Genomic DNA, 17,182 nt, shown 5'->3' with positions numbered 1-17,182 from the left:
ACTATTTAAGCTACATGGTCAGAATAATTAATGCAGGAAATGATCACAGACACGGGAATGATTAATTTCAAGCTGTGACAAACCGACATGACTGATTGTTTTTACCAGGTCGCCAGGCTTTTTATACTCGCGGCCATTCAGGGGTAGCATCCATCATCATAGTGACCCTCAGCTCTTGCAGAGGTGTGTGTAGCGTGTGTGTTCCTGTCTGTTTCTATATGCGTGCGTGAAAGCTCTCGTGTAGAATTGTGTATGTGCTTGCAGTATGTGTCCACGGCACAGATGTCTGTGTATCTTTAAGCATATGTTTACTAATATATCAACTTTGTGGCAGCAGGGGCATGACTCTAACCATCTCTGTGAGATGGTGAAAGATGAGCAGCAAAGCAAACCCACCCTAAACCTTTCCAACTACCCTGATTTATCCCACAAGGGCCACACACTTACACTTGTGTTTCATCATATTTATCTGCTGTTACCTAGACTGGAAGACGTCAAACCTGGCCAATCAAAATGTCTTTCTTCTGCTGCCTGTCTTCCCTTTTCTCCCTAAATAGCACACAGAGACTGAGGTAAAGCAGTTTAATGTGTTTTTCATTTGTATTTTCTGTTTCTATGCAGAAGAAACATTCCTGTTGCAGTGAGGCAGATAGTTTACGGTAAACAGGATCGTGTCATGTAGTAAAGGCAGTTCAGGATAATCAGGAGTGGGGAAAATGGAGAGGTAATGCAATTTGCCTGCTACAGATCAAACAGTCATCAGAGTCATTACCAATATGATAAGCAATTAAACTGTGAGTGTGCTGCAAATGACATTTTTACAATCCAGTTACCACCTTGTTTTGGCGTTGTTCGATTATTTGATCTAATTATCGGTTGTTTTAAATCTTCAAATTGAATGCCAATAGGTTCCACGTGCATGTGTTTGCCTGTGTGTATGTGTGTATGGTACATGCCTGCAACAGAGTAGCAGCGGGGGGAAAAGTATTCAGATCCCTTACTTCAGTAAAAGTCACTGTAAAATTACTATACTACAAGTAAAAGTCCTGCATTTAAAACTTACTCAAGTTAAAGCACAAAAGTATCAGCATCAAAATGTACTTAAAGTATCAAGAGTAAAAGTGCTCGTTATGCAGAATGGCCCCACTAAGATTGTTATATATTCCAAATATGTTATTAGAATATTACGATTGATGCATTTATGTAAGCAGCATTTGAATTTTGTAAAGAAGGGGCTTATTCTAACTACTGAATATACTGTTATGAGGTTAATTAGAAAAAAAAAAAAGTCTAATCACTTTAAATTGACATGAATAGTCAGCTAAATGTAGTAGAGTTAAAAGTAAAATATTTGCCTCAAAATATAGTGGAGTAGAAGTATAAAGTTACATAAAATGGAAATACTCAAGTAAAGAACTCATACCACAAATCAATTTATAAGCATCTGCAGAAGTGTCCCTGGTACTCACTCCCTACTGTTACCTGTGCAGGGATGGAGCTTTTTCAAGAGGGAGATTTAAAGAGACAGGCAGTAAAACAGAGCGTTTCACACAGAGGGTGAATGCAGGTGTACATTGTGTTTGAATTGAAACCTTAAATACAAGTATAAACCTGAAAATGAACATAATAAGTCCCCTTTAACAAAAACGATTTAATAAATTGTGGCAATAGAAAATACATTTCACCTAGAAATCAAGAGGCTGCTTGTCATAACCAGTGTGTGTTGCTGTCTTGTGTACCAGAGATGCCATCTGCCCTGTGCACCACGCTCTGTGCAAGTGTGTGACAGAACATGGCTTGTCATCGTGGACCCCCGGGGGATTCTGACAAGTGGCCCAGACTCTGGCTCTGCCCTGCTAGAGGTCATTGCCATGGAGATGTGGGGTCAGCCAGACCCTGCTCATCAGTGTTCAGGTCAGTTAATTGTGCACTGGATGCTAATGATGTGTAATGGCTCTGTCCTTGGCAAAGGAGAAAAACTCAAACAAACAAAATGCTGTGTGTGTGTGTGTGTGTGTGTGTGTGTCTTTTTTTTTGGTCTCTCCAGTGTGTTTTGTGCTTCTAATCAGGGTTTCATCCCTGCACAGTGTTTGAGGGCCAAGTCAGCCTGTGTTCTTTTTGTCATACGGTGCTCTTCTGTGACAACCCTGGACAAAAGTTACACACACACTCCCGAACCCCCACAAATTCTCCTGTACACTTTTGACTTTTGACTTTATCCTTAATCCTCTTTCATATCTTTTTTTCATTCTAAAACTTTCGCTTTGCCAGGTTTAAAGCTGGGATGAGAATGCAAACTGCTCAGATCAATACTGTAAAAACTCATCTGGCCATGTCTCAGAATGATTTTTCTGCCTTTCTGCTATCGATCCTCTCGTCCCGTTCTCCTCTCTGCCTCCCACTCAGAGATGACCTGGCACGCATGACTTCAGATTTTGAAAGCCATCTTTTGGTGTCCAGACTTTGTCTGAAGGACAAAGAGTTTCAGCAGTGCCAGTGGAGCCCACCAACAGCTCCCTCAGCGACCATACTCCACTACATGTCCTCTCTGCTATCTCTGTCTCTCTGTATCCATGCAGGCAGGAAGGTATCCAACAGGAGAGCATACAGCACCAAATTGTCACTAGGAGCAGACAGATGTTAAATCAGGTGTGTCAGGGCAGTCCTAGATTAGTGGCTATCAACCTTTTTTTTCCACAGAAGGGACTTCTTTTCTATCATCAAGTACATTTTATATTATAGTCGATGCATATAGTCTGATACACGGTACAGTTATCCCAAATAGTGAATGCAATAACTGCAGGACGTTTGTGTAAAACAAGGGATTTGGATACATTTCTAGCAGATTATTTCCTGTGAACATTGCCTCAGAGATGTGTTTTCAAGTTTAAAAAAATCATAAATAACCTATAAGCTTCTCTTTTGACATTCAATGTTTTCTTTTCCCTGATGCTAAATCATTGTTATATAAGCTCTTTTGTAGTTTTAATTGTGTTCTTTTCTAATGCAGGACAAGACTGTTGTGTTCAGCCCTTTACTCTGTAAATACATTCTAAGATTATATCTTTGATTATAATCCAAACTTTAAAATCATTGATTTAAGTTTTCTTAACAGAAATGAATGAAATGCTTGGATATAGACAACCTGTGTCCCTGTAAAGCTTTGGCGACCCCTAGTGGGGGGAACCAGCAGCCTAGAGGAGGAACACCAACTCCTGAGAGATCCTGAAAAATCCTGAGAATGAACTAATGTATAGAAATTGCGAGAGGGGTTGATTGTGTATTTATGGGGTTGTGTCTTGTGGTTATGGATTAAAAAAGTGGACCCCTCCGTTCTTCCGATCCTTTCACCTTTGAGGATTGACTCTGTCACCAAACAGCCTTGCACTACTCCATTCCGGAGGAATTCAACACCAAGGTGAGAGTCAGTTTCAGTGTCTTTCCTGCCCAAACACACACATCATATTGTTTACATGTTAAACTAAAGTGGTGAGGGTCAGGATAATAATTAACCAACAATCTCACCAATATTCATGTTTGCCTCCCTATTGCTGTTAATGTCAGTCAACTTGATGCACCTAATACAGGAAGGAAAGTAACAGAATATGGCTGCACTCTGAGACGCTGCAATGTAGCAGCCCCTACTTACAACTTTTTCCAGTCACACAGCCTGTACAGTCTATACGTATGTAGTGTCTTCGCTGTACTAACAAAGCACTCTTCCTCTATCTTTTATTCCCTGCAGGTCTGAACAAATGTCGAGTGTCTGTTTTCCAGCTACTCTCTGCTGAGCCTTTTATTTCTCTCTGCGGGCCTATTTGCGGGGTCAGTCCCCCCTCTGTCACAGCTGTTCCACGTGTCCCCAAGATGCTGCCCTGCCTGCCAGCGTCCCTCTATTCCGTGTCGGCCCCCAGCCCAGGGTTGAGCTCACTGCGGTAGATACCAAGGACTTGCCCTCATCCTTCAAGGTGTGTCACACATAAGCATAAACAGACATGCACAGTTTGTTACACAGCCTTTTAAAACTCGTCAGTGGGCCTCAGAGTGCATTTAAAGTAGCATGAGTACTTAAAAGCAAATTCAGTGATCTGTGCATCTAATGCCTTGATATTAATTAATTCTGCTTACGGACGAAACAAGCCGTTTGAAGTGCTGACATTGTCTGTAGAGACATATTTTTAAAATTGAGAGGAAATGTTTACTTTAGTTGGATTGCTCATTTGTAATACTCAGCTTTAATACTGATTAATTATTCCCACATCCATAGCCTGGACAGTGTGCTGTCTCAGCCCTGATAATAAGAGGAAAGCTCTTGAATAGCACTGACTGTTACCACCTCACTAGAAATGAAATCTGTTTAGCCAATTAATTAGATAAAGACACCATCTGCATGGTTCATCCGTTCAATTTAAGGTGTTTAAAAACTTTGTATTTCACATAGAATACAATTGATTACCAAAAGTTGTGACCCTGTGAAAAACAGAATGCGATAGTTTGCAAATCCTCTACACCTGCATTTGACTGAATACAGTACAATGACAAGAATTATGTCTAATGCTTAAACATAAAATACTTATTATGAATTTGATGCATTCTAGCGCAACATTGATCCAGATAGGCAGCAAAAATGGATGGACAGATTAACCAATTATAAATGATTTCAATCTAGTTTTACTAAAAAAATAATTAGCCCATTATAAAATGAGCTTCCTAGGTCCCAGCAGTAGTGACAGGGTTCTCTACAGGTCTGTCACAACAATCCCACTTTTAGATTGTAATACATCCAGACAGCATGTTATCGCATTTAGAAAATGACAATTTTAAGACTTAAATCAGTGTCTACAGCAGGCAAGAGAAATAATTTGACTTTTGAAGAGTTTAATAACTTCAAAAGCCTTTTCATTTTTAATAAGGAAACTGCATTAAATGAAAGACTTCCTTTACAAAGAGGTGTCTGTTTAATACATGAGACCGTAAATCATCACTAAAGGTTGGAAGTACAAGTAAAACTGTAGCATTGGTATAGAAAGTAATAATGACATGTTATTCTGTACTTGTCACTCAGGAACCAGGAGGCACATTAGAATCATTATTTTATTTGTAAGCCGTGTCCAATATACAAGCAAGACATTAAAAAAATGTCACCATAGCAACAAGAAAGTTAACATTCACCTTCTCTGTTAAATTATCTTCTTATTCTGTGTACATCTCAGTCTAGTCAGTCTGTGCAACAACAAGCCTGAACTAAAGCTGTAAGACACAAATGATTTTAGTAGAGTTGCCTCCAACCAGGCTAGTGTGATTGTTTTTGCAACTTCACAAGAATTAATTTCACATCATTTTCACAGGAAGCTTGCAAACACATGTAAATTCACAACCATAATCATTCATGATAATGACATTTAGTGTCACATTGCTGCATTTGTGTTTTACAAGCATCAGGAAACAGAAATGGACCCAGCAACGACTTTCCCTGAATTAACCCTCGTCCAGAGCGAGTGGGGCTTGGTCCAACAACACTGGCTTTAGAGCAGGCACTGATGACGTCATCGTCTACCTTTTTAAATAAAGTGTTGACCTCACTATGGCATTAACTTGGCATGTATGTATGCATTTAGTGTCTGGATTTATTACCAGCTCTAACATGCATCAATCAACATTTAATACTGCAGAGTGCAGCCTTAACATAGTGAAACTGTAGTTAACAGGCTCTTGGATGTAATTTGCAATTTCAGCCACAGTGAATCTCCTTTCCTCGTGTTAAAAGGACATTTGCATAAATCTTTAGTGTCGATCAACTGTTATACAATGTTTGTGCTTCATCGTTGAGGGTGTAATGCAAATCATTCACAAAAAAAAAACAGGTGATTCCACAAATCTGTGCACCTGGAGGAAACCAAGTGCCACAGTCCCTAAATGCCCTGATCTTTAACACCACATTTTAAAGGTGTCCTGAGCTGACAAGAGTCTTTTACAAGACAAAATTGCATGTAAGAACCTTCACAAGGTTAAAAAGAACAAACTGGATGACAAACATGCAGGATTATTTTACCAAAAACAACCTAAGTTTATTATGAGAGGAATTAATGGATATGTGGTGTTGGTGGGGTCTCAACAATGCCAAGCATGTCTCTGTGCATATTCCATTGAGAGACTTCTTATATTACATGATGTGTATTCCCGCTCTCCATTTCCTCATTGCTGCATCAGCTCCATGGCAGTGTTACTTGATGTCCATCAAGCGCTGTTCGTTCTCCTCTTCAACTGTGTCCAACCACAGCTGGTCAAACTAGTGCTGTTTCCTCCTGAATGAGCATCCTGAGGAAAGATGGAGAAAAACAGATTCAATTTAGAGTTATTTAAAGTGACAAAAATACCGTAACACAAATGTTATGTTTAGTTTGTAAAGATTGATTTGTGTAGCTGTTGATTGTACTGCAGCTAATGATTTATGCACCCTATTACATCAATGAGGAGCGGACAGATATAGAAATACTTGTCAGTATACCAACAAAATTGGGGCTGCAACTATTTATTTGCTGGTCTGATTACCATCTTGTTTGTCTCTTGAGTAATTAACAATAAAATGACCTAAAACGAACAATTATTCTCAAGTTTTAATAACCTTCACAAAAGGTAGGATTTGTTGCAGGGCTTTTAGCTAGATGTACTTAAACTGGACACTGAGTGTCTCATTTTACAGAAAGACACAGCACATCAACAATCTTTGGTCAGGATTACCGGTACAAAGAGTCAATACAACAGGCGTGGTGTAATAAACTGACTCACTGACAAGGATATAGCCGATAAGAGAACATGAAAACTCATGTTGCTATCTGCCTTTTCAAAGACTGAATCACCTCCAAACAAGTGGTTTTAGTGCCAAGGCAGCTGCACCCATAATAACTCAAAGCTGAGCGCACTGAGAAGCACTTGGTTACCACGGCAGCAAAGCACAGGACAGAGTGGGTTGGAACGGTGAGAGCGTCAGTGAAAACAAACCTTGACCTTAAACTTAACCAATTCCCTGTACACATCCTGCACACATCATCATTTTTGTCAATGTACTCCAACTAGTGAACCAATTCTGATCCAACTTTTTCTACATATAAAAGACTTAACTATTAAGAAACTATTCCCTGTTGTACTGGCTGAAAGAAGGCTAAACAGTGAATGAAAATGCATCTGTGCGTGCAGTCGACTGTGTAGAAATGGATCAATCGAGATGAATTTCTGTCACAACCACAAGAGTCACTGTATGCCTTAGTTGACACCCTGTTCATGAAGGACACACGAGAGGGCAACACAAAGGCAAATGTAGAGAAGTCACTGAGGTGTTATTGTACAGCCAAGTTCTGCTACTTTACCCCAACAAGCCCAATGAATAGGAAGTTTCTCAACATTATGCTGCCTAAAGCTTTGGGCTGAGGCCAGGTTTAAAATTGAAAATTCAAACATTTCACAATTAAGTCAATTATCAAAAACCAATTAACACACTGTGAACCTGGGGCAAGTTGCGCATTTGACTGAATAATGTGTTTTCAGGAGATATGACGCATTAGCCTGGCGGGTTAACTGTCAGTGATGGACGAAATAAAGTAGTTCTTTGATTTGGAAATACCAGTCAGGTGCAGAAAGGCTTAGTCTTTAGGTGCTTTTACACCTATAGATTGTTTGTTCAAGTTGGAATTAGTTGATGAGTTTGTAAATGTGGTGCATATTCACCCGTGGTTCAGTTTCTTTTCACACATAATAATCCAAACGAACCAGAATGCACCACTACAAACTGTGAGAACATTTACTCAGGTTATTGTTCAGCGGCCTGTTCCATAAAGAAAGTCTACCAAGTAAGCCAGGGTTATTTCGGTGAGTGAATTATTTGCTGTTGATTCAGCTATGCAGCAAATTGAACATAGTTCCCATCATATTTTGAATCTACTTCAGGGAACCAAAGCAACTAAAATGTGAGTTGACAGACCAAAATAAGCCTGGCCTGTTTTGTGAATTTGCTTCATGCAGGTGGTTTCTTCATTTTGCACACTGATTACCTTCTGTAAGGCGAGCTTTCCCTCCTGTAGGCTGACACAGGACTGTGGAACAGCCGACACACAGCACTACAGTCTGAGCATGACTGAACACTGTGGTGATCTTGTAACAACCTGCAGGCAAAACACACACACACACACACACAGCCATGAAACAACAGTCTGCTGCCAACCTTTGCATAATCAAATACACTCCTGGTTACTAATGTGTCCTTGCAACTGTTTGTGTGTAAAGGAGTCACTGGAAGCTCATTTAACAGACAGCCACAAGTCTCACTGTATGCCTTATTTGACACCCCAATCACTAAAGGAACAATGAAAGGGCAACACATAAAGGCAACTAATGTGGCAGATGTACTTAAATACATTACATAAATAAAAAATTCAAAATCACAACGAAATTATATTAACGTTATATTTTCTTAACATATATTTGAATGTGCCATATATTCCTACAGACTATACTATGTCATGACATATTCACAGTATATAAACCTGGTGTACAATGCTTATCTTATCTATTTTTCTCCAATGTATTTGCATTGGTCAACGTCAACACCTTTACCTCAGTCAGGTGCTGCACTACTTGTGCACATTGCACGTCAATTTCTCTCATTTTTATCGAAATTGTCGATTAGGGTTTGGTCAGGTTACCACGTAAACAAACTCACCTGGACATTTGACATCCATGAAATAGGAATTAGGACTCTGAACGAGACGTTTTTTCTTGTGTCTCCTCTTTTCCTCCTCGGGGCTCGGGTGCAACAGATCCTTTGCGAGCTTCAAGGAAAAATAAAGGCATGATTTTAGATGAATACTAGTCTATAGTATTCTATAGTATATAGTCTATTCATATAGTTATATTAATTTATTCTTGAAATTACTATAATATACAGATGGATTTCCGCTCAGGTCGGAGCAAATATGGAGATCTCTCTACAGCTTTCAAAGAGGAAATGTAATGTTTTTTTAAAAGGAATGTAAAAATGATACAAAGTAACGGACTAAATATTGTTTTGAGCAGTTGCAGTGATTTTGTTCAGAAGATTAAAGGTAGCTTGGAAAGTTGAGTTTTAACCCTCAAAGAAAAAGGGAAAATCAACATGTGACTGGTGTTCAGAAAGGCAGCCCTCGTGGGCTGCTTTGTCGCACACGTGTTTCGCCATATTGCGTGCGTTTTACGTTAAGATTACAACTATAAAACGTAGATTTCAACAGAAACAAAACACGCTTTTGATCGTATTAAATTACCCACGTTGAACCATTAACGATGGATGGATAGTATAAAAACGGTGGTGGTACTTACAGGCATGTCTGCGTGTGGTTGAGACTCTGACCGGAAAATCTCAGTGACGACGCACCGGAAACCTTTGGCTGACGGGTAAAAGACCCGGAGGAAGAAGAATTATTTTCTTATAAAAAACGTTTTTTTACTTTTGTTGTTTTTGTTTTGTTTTTATAAACGGGAATTTGTTAAGGTATTTCTGTGTGTTTATGTTATATATTTCGTTTTTTAAAACATTTTTTTCATGTAGGCTAGTATAAGTGTAAATTGTCCAGAAATGTAGTTAGTTATATGTCCAGTTATATGGATTCCAACAAAAAAACATGTAAATTATTTATTCTGCTGTTATTGATTTTGAGATTTACATGTTTTACTATCAAATATGAGTGGAAAATGTAAGTGTCCACATACTTTGACTTCAGCTGTGAATGTTGTGCAGAAAGTTTTCTGCCTGTGTGGCGCTGCATCACATTTAAGGGCATCTTAAAGCGCACTCGATCACGTTTTCTCCACTGTAAAGGTACCCAAAAGAGCACTTTATGAGGTTTTCGAGTCCACCAGTGCTTAATTACAAATTGTTAAATTTTATTTTTGAATATATTTACACGGTGTTTGAAAATGCATATTGTATAGATGGCATTTGATCAGAATTACGATCATAAACTGGCTTATTGTCAAGTAGTTTAAAAAAAATAATTACTTTTGTGTTGTTGTGCTTAAATATAAATATAAATAGGCCACAAATTAGGAGAAAATACAAGCGACAAAAAAAGTAATCTAAACAAAAGAAGCTTACTGTTACATTATATACAATTATATATTATATAGTGTAAAGTGCTATACACACTCAAAAATGGAGGTAGGAATCAAGAACAGTTCTGTACCTACAGGTACACTTTTAAAAAGTGTTCCCTCAAAAGTACAATATTGTTTTTTAAGAGACCTGAAGTGCACATTCTGTATAACAGAAAGGGTACAAAGTGATATTAAGCAAAAGACAATACATTTATAAATGTAAAATGGTATACAATTTGTATATAAATATACAAATTGTATACCATTTCAAAAGGTACATGCAACATTGAAATACACAAAGCTCTGATAAAACAAACTTTTAATCTGTCTAGATTAAAATGTATTAAAATTAAATGTTGTAAAACTGAAATAATCAAAATGAATTAAAAGTCACCTTTATTCACTCAAAAAAATTATTAAAAGGGAAGGTGTGGAAAATTTACCTAGCTACAGTTTATTTTATTTAACTGTATTTAAATACATTTTGAAAACATAAACGTAAAAAATTTCTGAAAAGCAAAACTTTCCAAATGAAAACCCGGTTCCATCTTGTCAGCAGCCAGGTTCTCTTGTGGTCCTCAGGTGTTTCTTCGTTTTGTGATTAAACGGCGCCACCTTGTGTTCATGCTGCGCACCTGCAGGTCTGGGCCGCTACTCCATGAAGCACTCCCATACTACGTCGCCTCTCAGCGGATCTGGGATGTGTTTTTTTTTTTTTTTTTTTTTGGAGGCAGGAAAAACACGTAGTCACCCCGGTACGTGTGTAAACGCAGTGTTAAGGAATTTAGTATGAAAGCAAAATGAAGACCTGGTGTTAGAGACTGATCGGCAGTGGACAGTTTAACTTTGGATGGAGTTTATTTCTTTATCCAGCGCAGTCCAAACAGATCACAGAGGCACTGAGGGGGATCGGAATTTACCGGTGACAAGTCTGGGAGAGAGGGGGGGAAAAGGAAAAGAGTTTTAAAAACCCTGCCAACCAAAATTTTGAAGAATTAAGTGGATGAAAAGAACTCCCGGAGAGAAACGACCCCAGCTTTTTCTCTTTTCTCTTTAACTTTGAAGAAACCCTCCAGCCATGGCGAAAAAGTATGATTTCCTTTACAAATTGTTACTCATCGGGGACAGCGGAGTGGGCAAAACATGTCTGATCATTCGTTTTGCTGAGGACAATTTCAACTCCACGTACATTTCCACCATCGGTATGTTGTTACGGTGTAATGTTTGCTTTCTGACCAACGACATTTCTGCACCATTATGATTGGCCTCTCTGAAACATTAAGGGTTTACTGAACGCTGACATTTAATTTCATGCTGTACAAACTGGTTTCCCAGGCTCTTTTTTTCATGTCTGAACTAGTCCGCGCTCTCTCATTTCTTTTCTGTGTCTTATCTTTTTGTTTTCTCCTCTTGAATGTTTTGCTCTTGTTGAATGTGTGTGCTGTCTCTTCCCTGACCCTCTCCCCCATCTCTCCCTCAGATCTCATTCCTCTCACTTGGCTCTCAGAGGGTCCACCCACCCTCATTCCTATCTCTTTTACCATCTCGACGTTCCCAGAAGAATGGTTGGCTTTCTGGCATGCACAGTTTTTTTTCTTTCTCACAGGACAACCCCCCTCTTCTGCCCCTTGCTGTCTGTCTGTGTGTCAGCCTGTCCATCCTGCATGAAGAAAAAAACATAACACAAAGTTAGTGTGTCCTGCAGGGCTGTATGTCTTTCCTGTATGCCTGTTAGTGGATGGGAGTACACTGACTGAGGGGTCAAAATCACCATGAATTAGTCTCCACCCATGTGAGGGTGACCTATATACGCTGTAATATGTGTGTGCACTAGGGTGTGTGTGTTTTTAGTGCATATCAGAGGTATTTAACCCATCCTCCTCTCTGTTCTTTCTAGGCATCGACTTTAAAGTAAAAACCATTGAAGTGGATGGAAAGAAAGTGAAACTACAAGTCTGGTAAGAGATGACAGTTGGTTGCTTATTTGGAAATGCTTTGGGTTTTTTTCTCTGGCTCAGGAAAGGAAAGAGGAACTTCCCTCCTGTTCTCCAAATCTGGACTTTATGACAGGGTTTATTGTCCAAGTATGCATCACACATGGCCCGACACAGAGAGGCACTTCTTGTCATTCAGATCTAAACTGAATTTTGGAAAGAAACAAAGTCAGACCAATTGGATAAATTGGTCAGCAAGATATTTTCCCATCAGAGCAATGTATTCTTGTGTGGTTACATATCATTTCCTACAGAAACGTGATTCATATGCTATCCCATGAAACACTAGTGACTGTTGTACATGCTTCAAGGTCCATTTAAACAGAACTACTTCTGGTTACGCAATAACACCACTTTAAGGTTCGGAAAAAATAGCAGTGCTTGCTTACAAAACTACTGGACACTGTTAAGATAAGTGATCCACAACGTGAGTAAAGAAGTATCCAAAAGGGCATGAACACTGGCCTCCTGGGTCAAAGCTTTAGGTTTGTGCCATCCACCTCCCCTCCTGCCTGTCCTTAAAGATTATGTGCTCTGTAGGCTGCATAAGCAGACATGATTTCATGGCATAGCTATGAAATTCCATGCATTACTTTTCATATAAATTATTAACTATTCATGAGCTTGATAAGAGATTGGTAGTATGTTGGTGTACATGTTTCGATGCACGGATATGTTTTTTCTTTTTTTTATGTATAATTGTGTTATAACCGATTTGTCCAGCAGAGCAATGTTAGTGTGTCAGCTCTCATTGATATCAAACCTATAGTGTCTTTCCACACAGGGCAAGGGGAGAGTCATTGTTACAAATAATAATAAAAAATACACCTTTCATTCACATTTTGGAACATAAACCAACAAACTCTCTCAGAAACAAATCCTCGTCGAAAGACCTCTGAAAATCTACTATTCTGTCTACATGTGGTTATGATGATATTGGATGTGCATGTTTCTCCCTCCACCTTAAAGCCCTTTGATACTGAGTATCACAGTGCACTGTCCTTCATCAGGTGATATGTTTTTACTCAACATTGCATCTTACATGAAAAGGTGGGAAACAAACAGAAAGGAGCAGAAGTGTATGCTGTTTATTGCAAAAAACATCAAATTACCTCTACCTTACCAATTACCTCTGGTTATATTTAAATACAGTGCTAATGCTGTCAGCTCACCTGGCATTAGCTGTGCCTATTTTTAACAGCGAACTTGAAAAAAATGGATTCAAATACTATGTTGCATACAAAAATAATGACCTGCAAAAACATGAAGTTTTATTCTTTTATTTCAAAGAATTTTAAAAGGTTGTACCAGCTTTCTTTATTTGTGAAAATGTATGATTGTATGTATGTTAATTACCTGTGCATCTGTCTATACTTAAGTTGGATATGTTTATTTTATATACCAGTCTCTCTTGAAAAAGAGTAAATGATGTTAATGAGACAAGGATGTAAAATGTACATTCAGTGCGTCATCCTGCAACTTCCACTTTCTTTTGACAGTTGTATTTTAAAGTTGTTGCACAATGTGCGTGCATCAGTGCACATTATTCTTACTTTGACTGTGTGTGCTTTGTGCAGGGACACAGCAGGACAGGAGAGGTTCAAGACCATTACGACAGCCTACTACAGAGGAGCCATGGTGAGCTCAGAACAAGCAGACTGGATAATCACGGCTGACATCACCGTCCCTTTGTGCTCGCTCTGTACCTTTGACTGACTCCTCAAATCCTCTCTCTTTGTCTCTGTGTCAGGGCATCATCCTGGTGTACGACATAACAGACGAGAAGTCCTTTGAAAACATCCAGAACTGGATGAAGAGCATCAAAGAAGTGAGACTGTTTCCACTCAGTCGGGGCAAAGATAATCAGGAAACACTTAAAAATAGTGCTTAGTCAGTTGGAGACATATTAGTCATGAGTATGGGCCTCTACTCACTGAAACAACAAGGCAGAGTTATTGCACAAATGGTGATTTTAAAGGGCCAATTCAACTGTTATCTTGAGGCAGAAAACTTTGTAGATAAAATACTGCAACTCTGTTCCTAGATATACCCTTCACTAAGCAAATTTCTTGTAAGAACATAACCAATCAATTAACTGCATTCCCTCTTTCCCAGAATGCATCAGCTGGAGTCAGTCGAATGTTACTAGGCAATAAATGCGACATTGAGGCAAAGCGGAAAGTTTCCAAGGAGACAGGAGAGAAGGTGAGATGACCCTGCAGGGACTAATCTGTCCCTTATGTGTTGTATAATTGTTATGCTGCTACATTAGTGCTTAAGTGCTCTGGAAGTTTGAGTAGTAATAGTGAACAGTTTCATTGTGACAAAGAGTCAGTGGAAATGATGATTTGGTGACTCTTTCTATCTTGTCAGTATAAGAGGGAGTGATTGTTTGAGGAAGGGATTAAGTGTGTCATACAAGTTTTTCATGTATCCGCTTCGCATTTACTTTAGATAAGAAGCAGGAAGTGATTGAACCATATCCTGATCTACTCTAATCTGGTCTGTGTCTGTTGTTTACAGCTGGCTAAAGATCACGGCATCAGGTTCTTTGAGACCAGTGCAAAGTCCAGCATTAACGTGGAGGAGGTGAGCCAGAATACTGTATAACTAACAGAACAGTCTCTTGATATCTCATAACCACAACCTCAAGTGTGTCTTGTTATGGTGTGTTAATTTACTACAAATGCTGCACACTAAACTTTTGTTTTCTCTCACTTTCCTTTAGTCTTTTCTGTCTTTGGCCCTTGACATACTACATAAATCCAGCAAGAAACCAGTATGTTTTACTTAATAACCCCAAGCATTTATTCCTTCCTGAATTTAAGACTTTATGTTATTCTTGATATGGCTGTAATGTCTCTTCCTTTGTCTGTGTTTCCTTGACAGGGCCCCACAGGCCGAGAGGTGAAAATCACAAGCAGTACAGAGAAAAAAGCCTCCAAATGTGTTCTTCTCTAAATATGATGCAGGTCAGCACACATAAGGAAGCGCCATACAAATGTAAGAGCACATCAGTATTACCGGGGAGAAATGCAGCACAGCAGGTTTTCTGTCTCCATCTGGTGGGCTCACTTATTAAATACATACAGGTGCCAAAACAATGTTTTACTCCGATAATACTTTTATACTTTTGTTTAGGGATGCACCAATCTGACTTCTTCAGTCCTGATACAGGTACCTGGGCTCTGTCCGTGTGTCCAATCAGGAGACCATGTTTTTAATTAATAAGGTGTATGCTGTATAAGTGAGGCATAGAGCTACTTTGCAAAAGTTGCGCCATATATTTCTTGCATGCCAATCAGAGCAGACTGTTTTTGTTTTTTTCCTAATTGGCTTAAAGATATAGAGATTTTATGAGAAAAATGATGTGTTCTTGGAACTATAAGGCATGTAAACTAAGCAAAATACAGGTATGAACATGAAAAAGAGCATAATATGTCCCCTTTAAGTTGGTTGTGTTTCATTTTGCATTGCAGCTGCCACCTCTCAAGACATTTGATTCACAGATGTTAAAAATTCCAGTTGTACTTGTGGGGTAGCAAGTGTAATACCTCCAATCAGCTGATGTGTTTTTGTTAGTGCCCTCAGCTGTTACATAGTCATTACATAGTATGTGCATGTTTAATAATAAGATTAAACATATTATTGAATTAAAATAGATAAGTCCCATTTTCACCAATACCTGATCCATCTTTTTGAGTCTTTTTGAGATATCTGTTTTGGGTCGGTGCATCCCTACTCTTCTTCCCTAAACACATACTTTCCAAAAAAAGAAAAATATATTCCCCCTTTGAGCTGAAATGTTATTGTTATGATTGTGCCTGTATTTCCCATTGAACATGTCTTCTGCCACATCTCCCATGAGAGTGTTAATGTCATAAGAATGTTGCAAATTGGGGGTCAAAGTGTGACAAGCAGTTTCCCCCATGTAAACATCTATTTCTGCCTTTTATTCCCCTGGCTTATCACCACATCTGCATCCCTACAACAGCACTGCTCTGTCTTCTGGTGTGTTTTTTAAACTGAGTAGCTATGTAAGAAAAAAAAATCACAGCTTGAAAGAACTATTTAATTCATTGCATATGTGTAAGCAGATACAGCAGAAGCTTTTAGGGGCTCAGTGGCAGAGGAAGGGTTTGATGGAAAGTGTTTTGATTCACATACACAGTTCACACAGTAGGCTTCTGGTCGGGCATCTCGTAGATTCTGTTTGATGCTTTAAATACTGGACAACTTGATTAATTAACAGGTCATCAAACATCTTTGGTTCACAGTGTACTTTCACGTTTGTCAGTACCTTGTTTCAAATTCTTTCTTGCAGTGCCATGTAGAGACTGAACTTTATGCTTTAAACGTTACATAACTTTACATTTCAGTGTGATTATGTCGTGTTTATCTGTTGAAAATGTATTACATGTTTCAGTATTTTAATGCATTCAACATAATCTACAGTAACAGATGCCATTTGTTATTAAAAGGCCCTGAAACTATTGCAGGGAAATTATTCGGGTTACAGCTTATGAGAAGTTGAGATCATTAATGAATACAAGTTGATGAATACATGGAGTTGAATGTGAAACAAACACTGGTGGTAAACGAGCTTTGTTTGGATGGATTGAGAATGTGGATGATAGGAACAGAGATAAGTGCAATATGAGAAGATGAGTGGAGAGATGAAAGAATGATGGATAAAGCAAGTGAATGGACAGGATGTGAGGGAAGCAGCAGCGCTCACATGTCCCTCACTTTGAATTGATTTAGTGGGTCTTGCCTTTTATCTGAAGTGCCTGGTTAATTTCTTACGAAACACTACCACACATTAGCTACATCTGACAGAACAGTCTCCCTGCTCAGGCAACTTCAGATCATTCAAAATGACTGATGAAAGGTGGTCATCTGATCCGGACACACATGCTGTATTACTGTTTCTGCTTTTTATGCATTTCTTTCACATTCAGTGTCTTTTTAGACCCACACAAGACTTTGTATGTAGTTTACAGACTTGATGAATAAAAATTCTAAACAATAAACATGGTGGGTGTGTTGTAGTTTGAAAAATT

The 17,182-nt window shown here is 38.7% G+C and overlaps 3 protein-coding genes and 1 non-coding gene across 4 annotated transcripts in view; 2 read left to right on the top strand and 2 right to left on the bottom strand.

Annotated features, from left to right (window-relative positions):
• The window catches only part of kcnn3 (potassium intermediate/small conductance calcium-activated channel, subfamily N, member 3), an 83,987-nt gene extending 80,019 nt beyond the window's left edge, over nt 1–3,968 (top strand). Inside the window, exons 13-16 of the mRNA XM_059339022.1 lie at nt 1,743–1,914; nt 3,322–3,418; nt 3,588–3,631; nt 3,746–3,968. The gene's annotated coding sequence lies outside the window, so the exon portion shown is untranslated. The remainder of the gene's footprint in view (nt 1–1,742; nt 1,915–3,321; nt 3,419–3,587; nt 3,632–3,745) is intronic.
• Nucleotides 3,969–5,080: 1,112 nt separating this feature from the next.
• rps27.2 (ribosomal protein S27, isoform 2) lies at nt 5,081–9,496 on the bottom strand. Its single transcript, XM_059339799.1, has 4 exons — nt 9,352–9,496; nt 8,717–8,825; nt 8,049–8,159; nt 5,081–6,318 (listed from the first exon to the last, which is right to left on the bottom strand). Exons 1-4 carry the CDS (start codon nt 9,355–9,357, stop codon nt 6,290–6,292), a joined length of 255 nt encoding a protein of 84 aa, XP_059195782.1. The 5' UTR covers nt 9,358–9,496; the 3' UTR covers nt 5,081–6,289.
• LOC131977059 (small nucleolar RNA SNORA13) lies at nt 8,251–8,384 on the bottom strand. The gene has a single exon (XR_009394856.1). It is a non-coding gene; the product is annotated as a small nucleolar RNA SNORA13 (small nucleolar RNA).
• A 1,350-nt stretch (nt 9,497–10,846) lies between the features above and the next one.
• On the top strand, nt 10,847–17,152 carry rab13 (RAB13, member RAS oncogene family). Its single transcript, XM_059339871.1, has 8 exons — nt 10,847–11,327; nt 12,023–12,083; nt 13,697–13,757; nt 13,870–13,947; nt 14,235–14,324; nt 14,643–14,708; nt 14,848–14,898; nt 15,009–17,152. Exons 1-8 carry the CDS (start codon nt 11,204–11,206, stop codon nt 15,078–15,080), a joined length of 603 nt encoding a protein of 200 aa, XP_059195854.1. The 5' UTR covers nt 10,847–11,203; the 3' UTR covers nt 15,081–17,152.
• Nucleotides 17,153–17,182: the final 30 nt, after the last annotated feature.

This window comes from Centropristis striata, chromosome 8, assembly GCF_030273125.1.
Source record: "Centropristis striata isolate RG_2023a ecotype Rhode Island chromosome 8, C.striata_1.0, whole genome shotgun sequence".
Taxonomy (NCBI): domain Eukaryota; kingdom Metazoa; phylum Chordata; class Actinopteri; order Perciformes; family Serranidae; genus Centropristis; species Centropristis striata.
Note: the sequence above shows the minus strand (reverse complement) of the source record. Positions and strands in the feature narration are given on the sequence as shown.